At 46.6% G+C, this 19,052-nt stretch overlaps 1 protein-coding gene across 1 annotated transcript in view; it reads right to left on the reverse strand.

The window, feature by feature from the left end:
* ASB18 (ankyrin repeat and SOCS box containing 18) overlaps window positions 1-16,468 on the reverse strand; it is a gene marked incomplete at both ends in the record, with an annotated part of 62,156 nt that extends 45,688 nt beyond the window's left edge. The window contains one exon of the mRNA XM_082841401.1: window positions 16,264-16,468. Coding sequence (XP_082697527.1) covers window positions 16,264-16,468 — 205 coding nt within the window. The remainder of the gene's footprint in view (window positions 1-16,263) is intronic.
* Window positions 16,469-19,052: the final 2,584 nt, after the last annotated feature.

A 19,052-nucleotide genomic window follows, 5' to 3' on the forward strand; every position in this document is an offset into this window, starting at 1 on the left:
AGAAGAAGGACCAGAAGACTAGAGTTTTCGTTTTCAAATAAGAAAAGAACTTGATTCTTCAAGTCTGAATTGACGTCAGTTCTGGGCAAGATCCCTAAATGGATCATGAAAAGGATTGGTTGGGAGTATTTAGAAAAGGAAGTGGGGGTACCTGGAGCTCTGTGGGTCACTAGGAAGAAGTGAGGGTGGACTCAAAGAATTTTCTTTTGTGTCATGGTTATCTCATTAATATGCAAGGAGATGTAGGCATAGGTATGAATATTTCAACCTGTAATCGAAGGTTGAAAACCTTTTAGAGAAGATGGAAAAATATGGGTCTTTGTTTAGGAAAATATTGCTAAAAAACTTGAACTGGAGAAATAATAGACATGGTGCCTAAAAAGCAGCAGCTGTAGAGTGGAATCACTGAAGAGCTTTAAAAACATTGATGCCTGGATCCCAGCCTGAGAGATTCTGATGTAATGGGCTGGAGCGGGCAACGTGGGCATCAGGAGGGTTAGAAGCTTTCCAGGTGCTTCTAACATACAGCCAAGGTTGAGAAACATTGCTCACAAGGGAAGACCAGAATCTGTTTCCAGCCTGATGCTGTATAATTTGCTTACTGATGATTTGAGTGAACACGTGGACGAGTGGGTATCAAATTGGTGGGTGAAACCAACATCCCAGGTCCATAGGATCCTGTTGTCCTCGTGAATCACTTGGTTGAAATTGCCACTCACTGCCGGGGGTCCCCTCGTTTCTGGCACTAGAGGTTTCTCTTTCTTTTTTAAAAATTTTATTTATTTATTTATCTATTTATTTAGTTATGGCAGCGCTGGGTCTTTGTTGCTGCGTGCGGGCCTTTCTCTAGTTGCGGCAAGAGGGGTCTACTATTCGTTGTGGTGCACAGGCTTCTCATTGTGGTGGCTTCTCTTGTTGCGGAGCACGGGCTCTAGGCGCGTGGGCTCAGTAGTTGTGGCTCGAGAGCTCTAGAGCGCAGGCTCAGTAGTTGTGGTGCACGGGCTTCGTTGCTCTGAGGCACGTGGGATCTTCCCGGACCAGGGATCGAACCTGTGTCCCCTGCATTGACAGGCGGACTCCCAACCACTGCGCCACCAGGAAAGCCCCGAGTTTTCTCTTTCTTGTTTTTAAGCTCAGAGGTAGCCGTGCTATGGATGTGGTGATGTTGATACCTAACTTTAGGTGGCCTAAGTGCAGCAAATTATTTGACTTTATTTTAAAACCCTCAAAGCATGCCTGTATAGAGTAACTTGTGTCAGTTTGAGTTCCCTTACTCACTGGGACCCTTGGTTTTGTGCAACCCAGAGTCCTCCCTAGAACCCTGAACACCCCTGTGCTTTGCCTCCTCGTGTTTCCCCACTTCTGTGTCTGCTCGAATGTGTGTGCTCTGTCCTGCCTGTGGCACAAAGTTAGCTCACTGAATTTTTTTTCTGGTTGGTTTGTTTGCTTTCAAGTTAGCCAACAAACAATATTACTTAGCGAGTTGGGTAACTATACTGAGGATGTGAAGGGGTCTATCACAGTTTGTACAGGCTTGTCCCACGAGTCTCCTCCATCTCCGCTTCCCTGCTCTCTGGCACAAACACTGCAATCTTCCTCCCTGATCTCCCTTTCAGTGTGGTTCCACACATTCTCAGGCCTTGCTAGTTTCAGCTTCACAGAGCTGGTCAAGAACAAATACAGTGCCCTTCGTGAAAGAGAGGGGCTCTGATGAATACAATTTTCTCCACATCAATATGTTTAATACTTTTAGTGTTTCAGATGAAGTTTCTGATGGTACCTATTCGATGGAGGAAACCCATTTGTAAAGAAATTTAATTGCTAAGGCCTTTTATTGCAGAGTGTGGAGTGAACTTAGGAGAAGACAAAAATGCAAGCAGAAGAGGATATCCAAATTTTATCTGGATGATTCAATGAACAGACTAAATCTCTCTACCTAGCTTGCCAGGTAGTCCACTGGATGTGAATATACTTTTTTTTTTTTAACGTCTTTATTGGAGTATAATTTCTTTACAATGGTGTGTTAGTCGCTGCTGTATAACAAAGTGAATCAGCTATACATATACATATATCCCCATATCCCCTCCCTCTTGCGTCTCCCTCCCACCCTCCCTATCCCACTCCTCTAGGCGGTCACAAAGCACTGAGCTGATCTCCCTGTGCTATGCGGCTGCTTCCCACTAGCTATCTATTTTACGTTTGGTAGTGTCTATATGCCCATGCCACTCTCTCACTTCGTCTCAGCTTACCCTTCCCCCTTCCTGTGTCCTCAAGTCCTGAATATACTTTTGTAAACAATATTTTGGGGACTTATAAGCATAATGTTTTGCCCATGGGAGACACAAAAACTGGTTCTCCATACCAAGTCTCGTAGCGTTGGTAGCTAACAAGGGGGAATTTTGGCTTCTCCATCAAATGAGACAAAAAAAAAAATCCACCTTAAAATGATAATGAGATAAAAATGGTAGCGTTCAAATGGTAATTATTATTTTCACGCGATATCAGGATCTTTGCATCTTGCCACTGAATTGATGAATGATTTCCTTTTCCTCAGAAGCATCTGAGGATGAGCTCTGGTGATGTTCTGTGGAACAACCCAGCAGAGCCTGAAATGTGGGGCTGGTGTGTTTGTTACAGGGTCAGGCTGGTTATCCAGGGCCGTGACTGCCCATGTGTTTGGGCCACGAGGTAGAGTTTCCTTGTGCTCTTGGGAAAAGGCAACTGTGTGGAATCTTTCCTAGGCCATTGGGCAAATATCTAGCTTCCTTCTGGGGTCAAGCGTCCAAGTAAATGGGAACACTAGGCCAGGAAGTCATTCCCTTTGGGGACATAATGAGATTCTGATTACTTTCTCAAACAAACGAATGCATCCTGTTATCCTGATCAATATTCTGCTTCCTACCCGAATTGTTTCTGTAAATGGCCATGGACTAAATCCGACAGACTAAATTCAATGTTCCCACCGCCTGGCACTGGCCCCAGGTCTTACCGTGGATTTACTTTCACACCTTTTTTGACCCTCACTCTCCTTATTTAATTTCTAAAGCCCACTCCTCCTTCATCCCTACTCCCTTAGCTTTTTAAAATTACAACATTTTTTCAAACTTACGGTTACCAAAGGGGAAAGGTGGGGTGAGGGCTAAATGAGGGATTTAACCTTAACATATACACACTACTATATATAAAATTGATAAACAATAAGGACCTACTGTATAGCACAGGGAACTATGTATACTCAGTATTTTGTAATAACCTATATGGGAAAAGAATCTGAAAAAGAATATATATATACATGTATAACTGAATCACTGTGCTGTACACCTGAAACTAACACAACATTGTAAATCAACTATACTTCAATAAAAAAAAGAAAATACTACGTAAGTGAAAGAAGCAATTCACCCAAAAATATTAAAACATTTTTTAAAAATAATAAGCTGAGCCGGCATGTGAGGCTCTACTTTTAAGAGCCCAGGACACACCCACCCACCCATTCACCAGTTAGTCACACAGACATTAACATCCAAAAATAGGAACGTATCCTAACCTTCTCTCCAAATAACAATGTTAGCACAGCACACCTCATTTAACAAAACATTAAAACATTTTACTTCCTCAGATCAAGTGTATCTATTAATAATGAATTAAGTTGTCTGTACTCATTTCACATTATTGAGAAATCTCATTCCCGTCATGTGGAAGAGTACAATACCGGGGGACGACACCTCGCTAACTTATTTTCCCGACAGCGCTACCCAGCCTGGTGCAGCTCCTGCAAAGCAGTGTGGTCACTTCTCATCACGAATGCCATCTCATCCAAAGGTCAAGTGCTGCTTTCAGCAGGGCCCAGGAGGGCTCTTCCGGGAGCTCAGAAGCAAAGGTGCCCTTGAGCACTGCCCACCTCTGTGGCTGAGCGGGAGGTGGGCAGCCCGGACCTCGGCAGGCACAGCCACGAGTAAACAGCCCTGGAAGGACACTTATGGACTCTGGTGATGGAGCTGGAAAGCATCTCATTGAAGTTCTCCCTGAGAAAGGTGACGAAGTTTCTTTACAACTGTCATGGGGATTTAATTACATGATAAAATTGCAGCTCCTGCCTCTTGAGACAAATTGCTTGTTCAGACTGATTGTTTTTTATGAATCTCACACGGGGAGCAAAATACTTCTCTCCTGAAGTTGGTTCGGTCCGATGGTTATGCCCTATCATCCTTTACTTCCCTTCGAGAAATGAGAAGTTTACTGGTCCTGTAGTTGAGGAGGGGGGTTGCTTCTGGTGGAGTCCTTTGGTTACTTTGCAAGTGTGCACAGACCAAAGCGAGCCCAGTGGTGTCTGATGCACTTAAAGTTCATTGTCCTTACGTTTCGGTTTGCAAAGAATGCGAGTTTTGAATTTCCAACAGAAAAATAGGAAAAGGGCATGATAAGAAATAGAAATGACCACTAAACATATATACAATGTCCATTTTTACTAATTAGAAACACAAGTTAAAAGAAGACATCTTTTTTGCCTATCCAGTTGTGAAAGGTTTTTAAAAAATCAAGTTTTGGAAGTGTTTAGTGAAACTGGTATTTTCAGAGTTTGCAGGTGGAAGGGTACATTTCTATACCATTTGGAATTATTCTGTATTGAGTGTACACATAAGGGGCATTTTTCAGGTACTAGAGGCCTATGGAGGTTCAGAGTAGAAATCCTGGCCTTTAAGGAGGGTTACACTTTGTGGGAGAGACAGACAAGGCGGCGGTTAGCTGACAAGTGGAGTGAGATCACTGATAGATAGGGGTACAGGTGTGAAGATGAGAACGCATCAGGTAAGGTATCAGAGTGACAGGAAGTAGGGGTAGGACAGGCTTTCTCCGAAGGTGGCATCTGAGCTAAGCACAGAGGGAACTGAAGGAAAAGATGGCTCATGGCCCCTGAGGGTGTCTGTCTCCTCCTCTTGGCCTGTGGTGGGGGATGAGTGTCCCTTTATTCTGGGCTGAGCAAGAGGCAGACAGGTGTCCCTGGCCTCAGGGCTGTGTTGGTGGGGCCCAGGGTGCAGTCTGGAAGGTGGGCGCTCGGGAGAGCAGAGCGGGGATCTGGGGAAGATGCAAGCCGCAGAGAGTAGGTCTGAGGAATCAGAGCCAAGGTGCACGGCAGGGCCAAGACCTTTGGTGGACACAGAGGTGCGCTGCCCAGACCCCACTGTTAGGGAGGACTTGTTGCCCCGGCTGTGTGCTCCTTCTGGGTAGAGGCGTCTCACCCCAGAATACGCTTCTCGACGTGGCAGATCCAGTGACTGGTGGGTACCGGCAGACAGGTCCTGCCACTGTGACCCCATGTGGGAAAACCGTGATACGTGGATCAGCTCCAAAGCTCCCCTTGGGGCTGGCCGAGGCATGGCAGGGCCTGGGTCACCGGCCAATCCCTCTTTCTCCCCTCCCCCTCGAAGGTGTGGATCCCCAGCAAATACCCTGCAAGGCAAACGGCACCCAACTGTGAACCCCTGGGCCACCTGGAAGGACGGGTGGGCATGTTGTCAGAGCACGTGAAGACAGGAGATCAGAGATGGCCTTCCCCAAGGCCAAGAGGGGAGAGAGGGCCTGGGGGTGTCACTGAGGCCTGGTTCGGACCAGGGTTTCTCAACCACATCAGGTGAAGGACCAAGGATGTTTTTTTTTTTTTTGGTCCCAGTTTGTCACAGAGTGATTCTCTTTCAAAATACAATTAAAATTAATTACAAGAAAGAATAAAATGGAAAAAGGGCGTAATTACAAGTCCAGTAATCACACACGTGGGTGTTATATTAATTGTCAAATTGCTGTCAACGTTTCTAAATGTTCACTGTCAATTTTCATGGCAAACACTTTGCAGAGCAACCCCTACTCCCCACTGAGCTATGAGTAGTGTCTTTATTGATCAGAGTCCCAGGAGTACAGGGTGGGTGAAGGATGTGGGAGAGATGGTGGGGTGGGTTAGTTCACAGCACATCTTTTGGACTCTTGGACGCCTGCTATAAAATTGCAACTGTACATTGTTGGACAGGGGTTGCCAAGCCTTTTTGTAAAGTGTCAGATAGATATTTTAGGTTTTGTACGTTATACGGTCTTTGTGGCAAGTACTCAGCTCTGCCATTGTAGTATGACAGCAGCTATGGACACTGTGTAAATGAATGAGCAGGGCCGTGTTCCAGTAAAACTTTATTTATAAAAACAGGTAGACAGCCCTAGGGTCATAGTTTGCCGACCTTTGCTGTAGGCAGTAGGGAACGACTGCAGGCTTGTGAAAAGGAGAGTTACATGCACCCCCAAATAAGAAGCTATTATTGCGTCTTTTTCTCTGCATACCTTTTTCCCTCCCTTCACTGCAATGAAATGTGCTCTTTATTTTCAAGGCAAGTTTGACTGAACAGCAGCCAACAGAGCATCCAGATACCAGGCACGCATTTGTCTCCTGTGATGCCTATCCTGCTTTGGGTTTGCTAAACTTCTTGAATCTGTAAGTTTATATCTTTCATCCACTTTGGGAAATGTTTGGTAATTATTTCTTTAAATATTTTTTTCTGCTCCATCCTCTTTCTTGGACTTTGGTTGAATGTGTCAGACCTTCTATATTGTCCCACAGTCCCTGTTCATTTTATTTTCAATCGTTTTACTTTCTGTTCTTCAGACTGGATACTCTCTATTGATCTGTTTTCAAATTCACTGACTCTTTCTCCCGTCATCTTTGATCTGCTGTTCAGTCCATTATTGACTTGAACAAGGCCAGCCCTGGCTTCAGGGGAGGTGGGGAAATGTTGTTTTTTCTCCACCTTATGACAGCACATGGTGTTGTCATAGGGACTTTATTGGTAAAGGAGGAGGGGGAGTGGGTGTGTGCAGCTAGCCATGACTCCCGGCACCAGTCTCTCCACCTCTATCCTTCCTACATATGTAGGAGTTTTTCACTTTTTTCCAAATTAGATGATCTCATTCCATTGCTGAGTGGCTTCTCACTGCCTTTGCATTTAAGTGTAAATGCCTATGTCTAGGATTTGTGGCCTCACACAATACAATGCAGTCTCAAAGTGCTTGCCCAGATATTCCTCCCTCTCCCCTGACTAACACACCCTATTTCCAGCCAGCTCCTACTTCCCTGAGTGCAGACTGTGTGCTCCACATCTGCTCCCTTTGCTCCCTCAGTTTGGAATAACTTCCTTTCCATCCCAGCCTGTCAAGAACACGTTCATCTTTCCAGGGCCAACCCAGGAGATTTTGTGTCCTCCATATGTTTTTTGGTCTGTTAATATTTGTTACACACCTACTATGTGCCAGGATGTGGTGATTAGGACAAGCCCAGACCCTGTTCAATATCCAGCTGTTGAATTTGGTATTTGGTACCAGGCTATAGGTAGTGCATTTGCCATTTCCAATTCATTTCTTTGGAATGTTTATCCTCAGCAGAGTGCACCATTGCAGGAACCACCATCATCCTGGAAAAAGGTAGAGAAGCCTCTTCTCTCTTATCCTCATTTCTTTTTGTTCTTTCGAAACTCTCCAGTGTGCTGGGGAGTGATGCTAATAGAAGTATGTCATCAGCATACATTATGTCTTTATTAGCCTTTTTCTCAATTTTGATTCTGAAAATATCCTGATTTAGCCTAATTGCAATTTCACTGTGTTCCACAGGCAGTGACGGTTCATACTGGGGGGAGCTGAGACTTGACCCTGTCGGATATTTCTTCCTGCCTATATGCTTTGAAGCTGGACCATTAGCTCAAAGGCATATATCTCATCTCACCACAGCAATTCAACCTGCTCCTGGGAAAATAGAGCCTAGGGTGTGTGTCTGGCAGAAAGCAAAGGAGTATCTTCATTCAAGGTGGTGGGAGATATTTTTTCTGAAGCTAAAACAAGGGATGCTGCTGGAGCCATTTTATTCGTAAATAATTTAACTATATTCAAAGATAATCTGATGTTATTGTAGGAAAGTGTATTTCTAATAAACTCCACTTGATCTGGGTGAATCAATTCAGGCAGCGCATAATTGAGTCTGTTAGCAAGGACTTTAGCAAGAATTTTGCAATCAGTGTTAATTAAGAAGATGGGACAATAATTTGTGCATAATTCCGGATCTTTTCCTGGCTTGTGAATCAAAGTAATAAGAGCAATGCTCCGGCTGGTGGTGGGATGGTGTCATTAGGTGCTGATTTATAAGTACTTAGAAAGGTTTAATTTCATTTTGCTTCGAGCAGGGTCTCCCTGCCCCCACACGCTCTGATCAGGGCTGCAGCCGAGACGGCAGAGCTCTTGCCTCTCCATCCTTCCCTGTCATCACTGACCTCCTGCTTCCCATTTTTGTTTTTATTCTGCAGCCGAGCGCCCCGTTCATTCATCCATGTTTTTTCTTAATACTCTTATTTGAATGATTTGAAGCGATGGACTCCATGCTATTGATGTTGTGTGCATGTGTGTGTGTGTGTGTGTGTGTCTGACGTAAAGTCGAACGGTTGTCACAGCCTCAGTGGGGACGTTTTTCATGGATCTTCCTGCCACACGTCTCTGGGTGGGTATGTGTCAAGAACCCTTGACTACAACTCAGAAAACATACCCGGTTTGTGTGCTGTTCCTACCTGGCTGTTGCCCAGTAAGGGAACACATGTGAGCCTTGGTGTCCCCATCTGTATAATGCAGCCATAGGACAATTACAGGCATTAAGGAGTGCCAGGAAGAGCTCTGGATTTCCACCTCCTCCGGCTGTGGCATCTGAGGTGTGGAACTCACCCTCTCTGAGCCTCATTTTTCTCAGCCGGGAAAGTGGGAAAGGTAATAGTCCTTGGGAAACGCATACCTAAGAGAAGTGCTCACTGCATGTGATTCCTCCATCTTTGCCCCCACTTGCGGTTGGCTCCAGTGCTAACAAGCTCTGGTCTGCGGACTTAGTCTCCTAACAACAAGAACAAGACTGGCCCTGTGCAAGGCTGCTGGTCTTCGGTGATTCGAGCTCGTAAACCAGCCTCCCACCAGGCGATACCTTCCCTGCCCATCTGGCCTGGAGCCAGCCGTTCCTTTGAAGTTGGGGCCCAGTCTACACAGGCCTCTGCCAGGGTGCACGACACCTGAAGGTGTTGTGAAGGCAGCGGGGTTTTGTTAATCTCCATAAACACAAGTCGTTGTTCTTAGAACCCTAGTTCGTGCCTTTTGGAAACACCCTGAGAGATGACCCCACTGATCCCATATTTTTAAATGAGGAAATTAGGGTTTAGAGAGATGGACTGACCACACAGGTTCAAGGTTCAAGACCACTCAGTCCGTGGGAGAGCCAGGGTCACCTCACCATTAATCTCTTGCTGTATCCATGACACCAGCAACGTACACACACTTGTCATTGGTTCAAATGTGAGTCCTCCAAGGCAGGGTTGTGCTTACTTAGCTGACGTTCAGCTGTTGGGTTTTCTGTGGGCGATGCTCCCCTCCGCACACAGGGACAAAGGGAGTAGATGTACCTCGGGTGGTACAGCGCGCTCAGCGTCAAGCTGGTTGAATGAACAGTTAAATCCTGCCAACGGACCCACTGGGTCTATGTCCATCCCACGTTCACCCACACTCGTTCCCCACCTATACTTGCTGCTGGGTGAGATCTCTTAATAAAAACCCAATTAGTATTTCTTTAACTTGCCTCCAGATGCTTAAATACCATTACCCCAAACACACCATAATGCCTCTAGTTTTCTATTTCAATCAAGAATTCAAGTAGCATCTTGACTTGTACATAAGATATCAGCAGCAAAATCATGGAATGCTGACATCCTTAATAATAGCAATTAGTAATCAGTTGTTTCTTAAGTAGTTTGATTACGCCAGTTACCAAATTGTACAGTTGATGCATTCGGGGGGCAAGCGGGGTCTCGCCACCCCTCCCCCGCCACCCTTTCTCCCTTGCTGTGTGCTCGCTGGTTAGTGAGCTGATAGGCACTGCAAAGGGGCTAGGATGAGTAATGCCGTTGTTGCTACTATTCAACAGTAGAGCCTTGCCTTTAGCAGAAAGTAGAATCGAATCTTTCTTTGCAGAAAGACTCATCCCAGTCATGTCTGTGGAAACGCAGTCTGTGTCCACCCGGGTGAATGTTAGCAAAATAGCTTGGCCAACCCATGCAGCCAGGGCACCCAGAGTTTGAACACTTAGCAGGGCGAAGACCCTGAGACAGGCTCCGGATACCAGGCAAGGGTCTTGACCTCGACGAGGCCATATTTGAGAATGAAATATTCAGTGGGTATAAAAATTAACCCAGTGAGGGGGCTTCCCTGGTGGCGCAGTGGTTGGGAGTCCGCCTGCCGATGCAGGGGACACGGGTTCGTGCCCCGGTCCGGGAAGATCCCACATGCCACGGAGCGGCTAGGCCCGTGAGCCATGGCCGCTGAGCCTGCGCGTCCGGAGCCTGTGCTCCGCAACGGGAGAGGCCACAACAGTGAGAGGCCCGCGTACCGCAAAAAAAAAATATAAATAAAAAAAATTAGCCCGGCGAGGTTGCGTGTTTCGGAAACTGATGGAGACCGAGGGCTTTGTGCTCTTGTGGAGGGAAGTGGTGGGTCTGTGGGTCGGGTGTGCAGGGGGGCCCTCGTGTGTGGGGTCTGGAAGGAGGGCATGGCCTAGGTGAACCGAGGAGGCAGGGGAGGTACTGACAAGCCCTGGGATTTGGGTGTCATCCTGGCAGGAAGGTTCTTGTTGGGAGGGGGTAGGTGGGAAAGATGGGGGAGCAGATTGTGGATGAGCTGGGGCCTCAGCTCTGTTCCTCTCATTACACACACACACACACACACACACACACACACACACACACACACACACACACACACACACACGGAGAGGATGAGAGAGATTGCTGTGCCCCAGTCCCAGGCCTCCTTCCCGGGTCCCTCACAGCGGGCCAGTCTCAGTCTGACTAGCAGGGAGAGGGCTGATCATCTGTTAGAGACCTCCATGCCCTTCCCAGCACCCCACAGGGCATCCGAAGTACATCTTTGCAGGAGAGCAGGTGGCTTCACAAGGGCACAGGTGAGTTGCGTCTTTAGGGGAATCCTGATTGAGGAACACTCTTCTGCCTCGTGGCCAGGCAGGGAGGGTACATTCCGTACTTTGACCCACTACCTGCTGGGGCTGAATTTTTAAGTTCCTTTGCCCTCTGCCCTCCTTAAGGGGACCCATGTATACCTGAGGGGTTCTCCAGAATAAGTCGTTCCTGCCATTTTTTTGGCTGGTACCTCTTTTCTCTGTTTTTATTGTGATGTGACATGGCTGCAGATAAATAAATAATAATTATTTTTTCTGCTGTATTTGGTGGAAGTAATAAGCTCACACACAAGCATGGAGATCTCACTGAGAGAAGCAAGGTCCTTGTGTATTTATGTTGACAAGCAGAAAGAATTGTTACTTCTTTTTTTTTTTGCAGTGCGCGGGCCTCTCACTGCTGTGGCCTCTCCCGTCGCGGAGCACAGGCTCCGGACGCGCAGGCTCAGCGGCCATGGCTCACGGGCCCAGCCGCTCCGCGGCATGTGGGATCCTCCCGGGCCGGGGCACGAACCCGCGTCCCCTGCAGCGGCAGGCGGACTCTCAACCACTGCGCCACCAGGGAAGCCCACTTTTCTTCTTCTTATTTTTGCAAATTGTCATCTTGTGACCAATACTCAGAGTTCTTTGAACAAGCGTTATCCTTGGGATGGACAACTCTTCCTCCCCTTTCCCCGAAAAGCCTTTTCAGCCTGACCTTCGGCCCTGCCTTCTCCTGGCCGGGGTGGGCACCTGTAGCCCCTGCCCCTCGCCGGGCCCGGCCCTGTCTTCTTGGTTATCATCATCCTTTCATCTTCACCTTCCTCCTCAGGAGGACTGAAATTCCAGTATCCATTCCTAATGTGGGCTGCCCTTCAAGGTGCTGCTACAGGTTCTGACCCCTCTTCACACATTCTAAAGACCCCACGTGTATGTCTGAATGCAAACAGCTCTTGCTTCTCTCAGGGCTGTTCCCCCGTGACTCACAATTACCCCCCAAGAACGAGCCATTCACTCGCATACTCAGGAAAAAGGAGGCCTCGCTCCATTTTAGGCTGAGACAGGGAGACTTTGGGATCACGGCCTCAGAGAAGCCTGGAGATGGAAGGGGCCTCAACAGTGATCTGAGCCAGCGTTGCCCAAGGCGAATCTGCAAACCACCCGTCCCCCTGGGTGGTGAAGCCACAGCCAGCCTTTAACCTGCCCTTGCGTATTCTCTGACAGCGTGGTTCTCCAGGGACCTCCCCCGTGGAGCTTTGCTCAGGGATCTCTGCTTGGGAATCACTAATGGAATCTCATGAACTAGTTAATAAGTAAAGGCACTGGCTCAGAGAGGGAAAGTGACTTCCCTGAGGTCACACAGCTCGTTGGTAGCAGAGCCCAAGCTTCCCTCTGGAGCGTCTCACTCCAAGGCTATTTGAGGCACCTGATAGCCTACCTGTGATGACACAGGCTGGATTCTGAACTCCTGGGAGGCGGTCCTGTGTGTTATTCCTGTTTCTATCCTCCCCTCGTTACTGCCAGGCTCACAGCAAAGGCTCAAACTTTGTCACAGTCACAGAGCCCCCTGATTTCTGTCTGGATCGGTGGCACTATCCTCTACTCACCCCCAACCCCTTCCCATCATTTCTCAGCTTTGTCATTTCTCGCCTTTATCTCTGTGTGTACCCCACTCTCTTGGTTTAGACCCTGTCATCTCACCTGGGTGACTGCCTTCAGTCACCTCCTAACTAGATCTTGTTTCCTAACCTTTCTTGTTTCCTTCAAATCCTACTCTCACATGTTAGCCAGAGAGGCGGCCCCCCAGTGCAGGTGTGAGCGTGCTGCATCTCTACCCTGGTTTCAAGCCCAGCCTGCTTCCCCCGCAATAAAATCATTGGCAACAGTATGTGTCCTGAGGTCACAGGCTTAATCATTCAGTTACCATCATCCTGAAACAAAAACAACCCAGAACAAGCCCAAGTCCTGGCAAGATGTCAGCAGCATCGACCTGTTCTCATCCTTCTGAATTGGGCCGTTTGGCAGGGAGAAGTAGACACGATATGATTTAGAACATACAGGTTCTTTGTGGGAGGGAACGGGACACTCTTAACACAGATTTCATTGGTTTCAAGTGTTTAGTAAAGTGGTGGGGACAGTAAAGACGGTGCAGGGCAATTAGTAATGTGAAAAGAAATGATATTTTATTTTAGTTTTTGTTGGAAAGACTAGATTTTTATCTTGGATTAATAAAAAATATGTTATTAATACTGAAAGAAAAATATTATCACATCATTAGCTTTTCACGTAGTTCATTTAAAATAGTAAGATGTTACCTGTAATTTATATTAATGTGTAGCACTGATGACGTGTCCTTCTGTGAAAACACTTATGCTATTTTTTTTTTTTTTTTTTTGTGATACGCGGGCCTCTCACCGTTGTGGCTTCTCCTGTTGTGGAGCACAGGCTCCGGACGCGCAGGCTCAGCGGCCATGGCTCACGGGCCCAGCCGCTCCGCGGCATGTGGGATCTTCCCGGACCGGGGCACGAACCCATGTCCCCTGCATCGGCAAGCGGACTCTCAACCACCGCGCCACCAGGGAAGCCCCACTTATGCTATTTAATAAATGAATCTAAAGAACAGATTAAGGCTGTTGTTAAAGGACAAGAAATGCTATTTGAACTCAGGGGCTCCAAATACACAAATCCCCAGCCTGCTGGGATGGGCTTGTAAAAGGGGCTGTGATGAGCGGGCACTTGCTCCAGTCAGAATCCCAGCAGAAGCAGACGGCGCAACTCCAGGCCGTGGCAAAGGCGGGCAGGGCCAGGGAAGCCAGCTGGGGTCCCCAGGGCCACCGTGGGAGCCCCCCTCCCTGTGTCTGAAGGGGCAAGGAGCGAGGTAGGAGGTGCCACGCAGGAGCTGAGCCTTCAGCCCAATGGTGAAGCCAAATCGCAGCGATGATCTGGCAGGGAGGGGTTCCCAGAGCAAACACCCTCCCCTCCCCGCTCCTCGCAGCACCTTGCGTTAGCTACACCCAATGGGGGTCAGGATGATGTGACTCATAAGAGCACCTCATGGGCAGGCACTGGGCAGGGGGCAGGGTGGGTCTGGAGTGCACATGCAAAATGTAGAGCTCAACACTCCTGGCCAAAGCGCAGTTTAGGATTTCAAAGTCCCCTCCGCACCCCAGGGCAGGCTCCTGGATTGCTGCGTGTACCAGGTGCTGTCTCGGTGAGGACCCCTGCCCATCCAGGCAGAGCTAAGGTCTGAAGAGAGGTGTGGTGCTCTCTGAGCTCATGCCTCCTGGGGCCTCACCCTGATCGACGCCCCAGATATTAGGAAAACCAAGGAAAAGAAGAAGCAGGAGCCGGTTTCTCCCTAAAGCCTCTGCAGCTTGTTTGCACCACCAGTGAGAGACAGCACCGGGGGTGCACCCGCATCACAGGGGAATAGAGGGATGGTCACCCCCTTAGAAGTTCCAGGCTCTGATCTGTCCCTTCCTCACATTAAAGCTCCACTCGCCAGCACCAACGTCCCAGGCACGTTCCCTTTTGGTGTCCTTCCTGGGTGTGTGAGCATGTGTTTGTGCACGTGTGTGTTTGTGCCTTGTGTGTGCAGTGGTACGCGTGTGTGCATGCACTCACATGTGTTGGGAAGGAGTTTGTCTAGTGGGGGGAGGGGAGCCCTGAACATTCCTTAGGAGTCAAGACTAACGTTGTGGAGGGCACATCTGACAAGCTAGAATTAGCACGATGCAGTGAACAGTTAAGCTGTGGTCAGGGATATCATTTTCAGCAAATATGACAACGGGATTATACACATGTTATGTGAAGGAGACCTACAAAATGACCAAAACGATATAAAGAAATGAGGAGATATTGCCCAAGGACCTGACTAGACAAGGGCCCACATGTAAAAAGGTCTACAAAGAAAACCCAAACCCTACAGATAAGACTTGGTTCTGAGCAGTAAAGAAAGGTTGGGGGGAAGGGGAAGCTGGGACAAAGTGAGAGAGTGGCATGGACATATATACACTACCAAATGTAAAATGGATGGCTAGTGGGAAGCAGCCGCATAGCACAGGGAGGTCAGCTCGGTGCTTTGTGACCACCTAGAGGGGTAGGATAGGGAGGGTGGGAAGGAGGGAGATGCAAGAGGGAAGGAATAGGGGGATATGTGTATACGTATAGCTGATTCACCTTGTTATACAGCAGAAACTAACACAACATTGTAAAGCAATTATATTCCAATAAAGATGTTAAAAAACAAACATAAAAGGATGGACGAGCAGGCAGTGGAGAATGACCAGGCAGCACTTACTAAATTGGAGATTTAACTATGAATATTAACCGCCCATAATGTTCAGGGTGTGATGTGACACACACTCGCTATCAGGAGGAATAGAAATCATTTCAGAAAACAATTTGGAAAATTTGTTATGCTTGTCCCAGTAATACAGCTCCTAAGAATTTATCCTAAGGACAGAACCCTGAATAAGAAAAAAGCATATGAATGCTAATATAGACACTAATTATAGCATTACTGATAGTAGTAAAGATGTAAACACACAGCCCCCTCTTGTAGGCATTTGGTTTAAGTATTTTGTCATTAATCACCTCAATAGGTGATTGAAATTAAGAAGACATGTAGCAATATGGAAAGTACTTTAGGTGTATTAACTCAACAGAACAGAACACAAACTTATTATCTACCACACGGTTATAAGGAGAGGAAATTTACACATGCAAATAGACTAGCTTGGAGAAAAGTGGAGAAATGAAAAGAGGTGCTGGGTCGGGGTGGCGGTGCCACGGTTTAATTTTTCTCTTTTTAAATTTTTTGTATTGCACTCTAATTGTTGCCTATGTAACATACTGTGTGTATATCTATGTGTGTGTATGTGTATATATATAGACACATAGTGTATATCATAGTATAGATCTATATATCATAGTACATATATACATATTTACTGTGTATATATTTACATAGTATATATATATTTACTATGTACTGTATAGTAAATACAGTAAATATGTGTATATTATGATATATATATATATACTATGACATATACTATGTATATATATACAGACATATACTAGGTACATGTATATTTACAGTATACATATATACACACAGTGCGTATGTATATAAATAAGAATCATACAGCTGGGCACGTATCATTCGTCTTTTTCAACCATTTGCCCTTCCACCCCCGAATGTTCCCCACCCCAACCCTGTGCACACGATGGGGAAGCAGCGGATTCATCGCAGTTACCTAGGAGGACCCCGGGGGGCAGCTGGGCCGAGGGGTCCTTCATCCAGTCGTCGTTGGCCAGTTCTATCACGGCGTCCACGTGCCGAACTTCAGTACAGATCAAATCCCTCACTGTCGCCTCATCCCTGGCTTCCAGGGCTGACTTCAATCTATTTACGAAATCCGACTTGACCGGGTAATCGGGAAGGCAATCAGAGATGGACATTGTGATGTCGTTTGTGTGTTGACCAAACTGCTCTGCTTCCCAACTGAGTCCAAAGTCAGCAGCTGGGCGGAGAGGGCTGCGGGCATGTCTATAAATAGAAGAAACGTGGCTCCGGTTACAGCCCTGGGAACGGCCACCCGCCAGCAGTCCTCCCCACCCCGTTCCTCAGAGGGAGATGGGAATTAATCTCCCCAAGGCCTCACTTAAGGATCATTCTAGACAGGGGGGCAGTAGACCTGTCTGTGAGTGGGAGAAGCCGAGGGGACAGCGTTTTTTAAAAAAAATCTCTTGTCGGTACTGCCGATCAACATCTTCTTTTATCAAAGTGAGACTCTGTCCTGAAACCTTAAAATCCTTTTCCCGAGCCTGGGCTTGCAACCTTTTTTCTGTTGAAAGGAACATACTGTAACGTTCTACACCACGTATTCCTTCACTTCATCTAAAAAGAGAGTCTGGTTGACTATAAATTGGACATGCCTTGAAATTGAGAATGCAGGGAAATCTTTGGTTTCCAAATTCAGGATGGACTGGCTCGTCTCGAGAAGACAAAAACATCACATAAGTGAACCCAGAAAGTAACCGAAGTATCAGCAGCAGCCTCTGTACTTCTTAAGGCTGCTAACTTTGGCTTAAAGCACCCAATTCCGTGCCCCGTGGAAGTGCAAAGCACTCATGTTGGTTTCTATGCATTCCTGCGGGGTAGTGGACTTTTTTCCCATAACCTCTGTCTCTAGTGGTCCTGTATCTCCCCACCTGAACCTGGGCACAAAACACAGCTGCTCCAGCAGCGCCTGTATGCTGTAATGACCTGAGGGGCCCAGGCTATGCCATTTAGCTTAAAAATTAATTTTTGGGTATATTAAAATGGAAATACATTGAACATATAACATATACATGTAAGTTTGAGGTGTACGTCATGTTGATTTGATGCATTTATATATTGTAACATGATTGCCATTGTTAGCTAACACCTCTATCATGTTGCAGAATTATGACTTCTTTTTTTGTGGTGGGGATAATTAAGTTTTCTTCATGTCTTAGAAAGTTTGATGTTCATAATACAATATTGTTGCCTATAGACACTAGACTGTGCATTAGATCTCCAGGACTTATTTACCTGCTGGTTGCAAGTTTGTGCCCTTCAATGACATCTCTCCTCTTTCCTCACATAGATTTATTTTTTTAAAGTTTAAAATTTGAAAAATTAAAAATAAGTTTTGAATTGAAGTATAGTTGATTTATAGTGTTGTGTTATATTCTGGTGTACAGCAAAGTGATTCAGTTATACATATATATGTATATATATCACATAGCTTTTATAGAACCCTCTTCACCTTGTGTCCCAGTCTTGATACCTCTTCCCTTTCTTACTTTGTCTTGTCTCCCTGTGTGATGGTTAATTTTATGTGTGAATCTGGCTGGGCCACACTGCCCGGATACCTGGTCAAACATATACTGGATGCTCCTGTGAAGTTCTTTTTTTTTTTTTTTTTTTTTAATGAGATGATGATGTTTAATTTGGTGGACTTTGAGGAAAGGCGATGACCCTCCATAATGTGGGTGGGCCTCATCCAATCAGTTGACGGCCTTCATAGAACAAAGACTGATGTCCCCCAAGCAAGATGGAATACTGCCAGCAGATGGCCTTTGAATTAGAACTGCAATTCTTCCTGGGTCTTCAGCCTGCTGGCCTACATGCAGGTTTTGGACTTGCTGGTTGTGACAATTGCGTGAGTTGATTTCTTAAAATAAATCATATATACCTTTATTTTAAGAATATATATATATATGCACACACATCCTCTTGGTTCTGTTTCTCTGGAGAACCCTGAATAATACACCCCTCTCCTCTCAGCTCCTCTGCATGATTTTGCAGCTTCTGTTCCATACACTGATGCTTCTCCCGACATGTCTGCATCTGCATTTGAGGAGCCAGCCCTGAAGTTACTACTTAATATTTGTTCTCCTTCCTCCTACCTAAGAGACCCTGGGTTTTCTTTGTTGTGACCGTGTGCCTGGTCCCTGGTGATGAATCATGTTTCTCTAAGTCAGTAACTTCCGCCCTAGTCTCCTTGTTAGCTACTCTAGAATTAGCCTCCCTTACAACCCCGTTCTGGCCAGTGAGGGCAGGCATGGTCTGCTCTGGTGCATCTGGGAAGTTCTTTGCTCTCCTGATTGAAAGGGGAAGTAGCGGTTGGCACTTTTTTCCTTTCCCTTTCTTCTTTCCTTGAACATGGACATAATGTGTGGAGCTGTGGCAGCCAACTTACAGCCATGAGGTGATGGACATGAAATGAAGGCTCGACATACTCAGGTGAGTGGGACAGAAAGAGGGGACGAGACGGATGGTTCCTTGATGACATTTCTGAACCTTTGCCCCAGCTCCAGGCCGCCAACTGCCAGACTTCTTGTCTTTATTCCTTAAGTACTATTCATGTGTTTTCTGTGACTTGCAGCTAAAAGTATTCCTGGTTGATGCAGGTGTGTTCACTCTGCCTTTAAAACCATGGACACGTTCTGGTTTCAGTCTAAAGAGATGCAGCAGACACAGCTCTGCCTGTGAAAAGAATGTGAGTCAGCCCCC

Source organism: Leucopleurus acutus, assembly GCF_964270905.1.
Source record: "Leucopleurus acutus genome assembly, chromosome: 6".
Taxonomy (NCBI): Eukaryota; Metazoa; Chordata; class Mammalia; order Artiodactyla; family Delphinidae; genus Leucopleurus; species Leucopleurus acutus.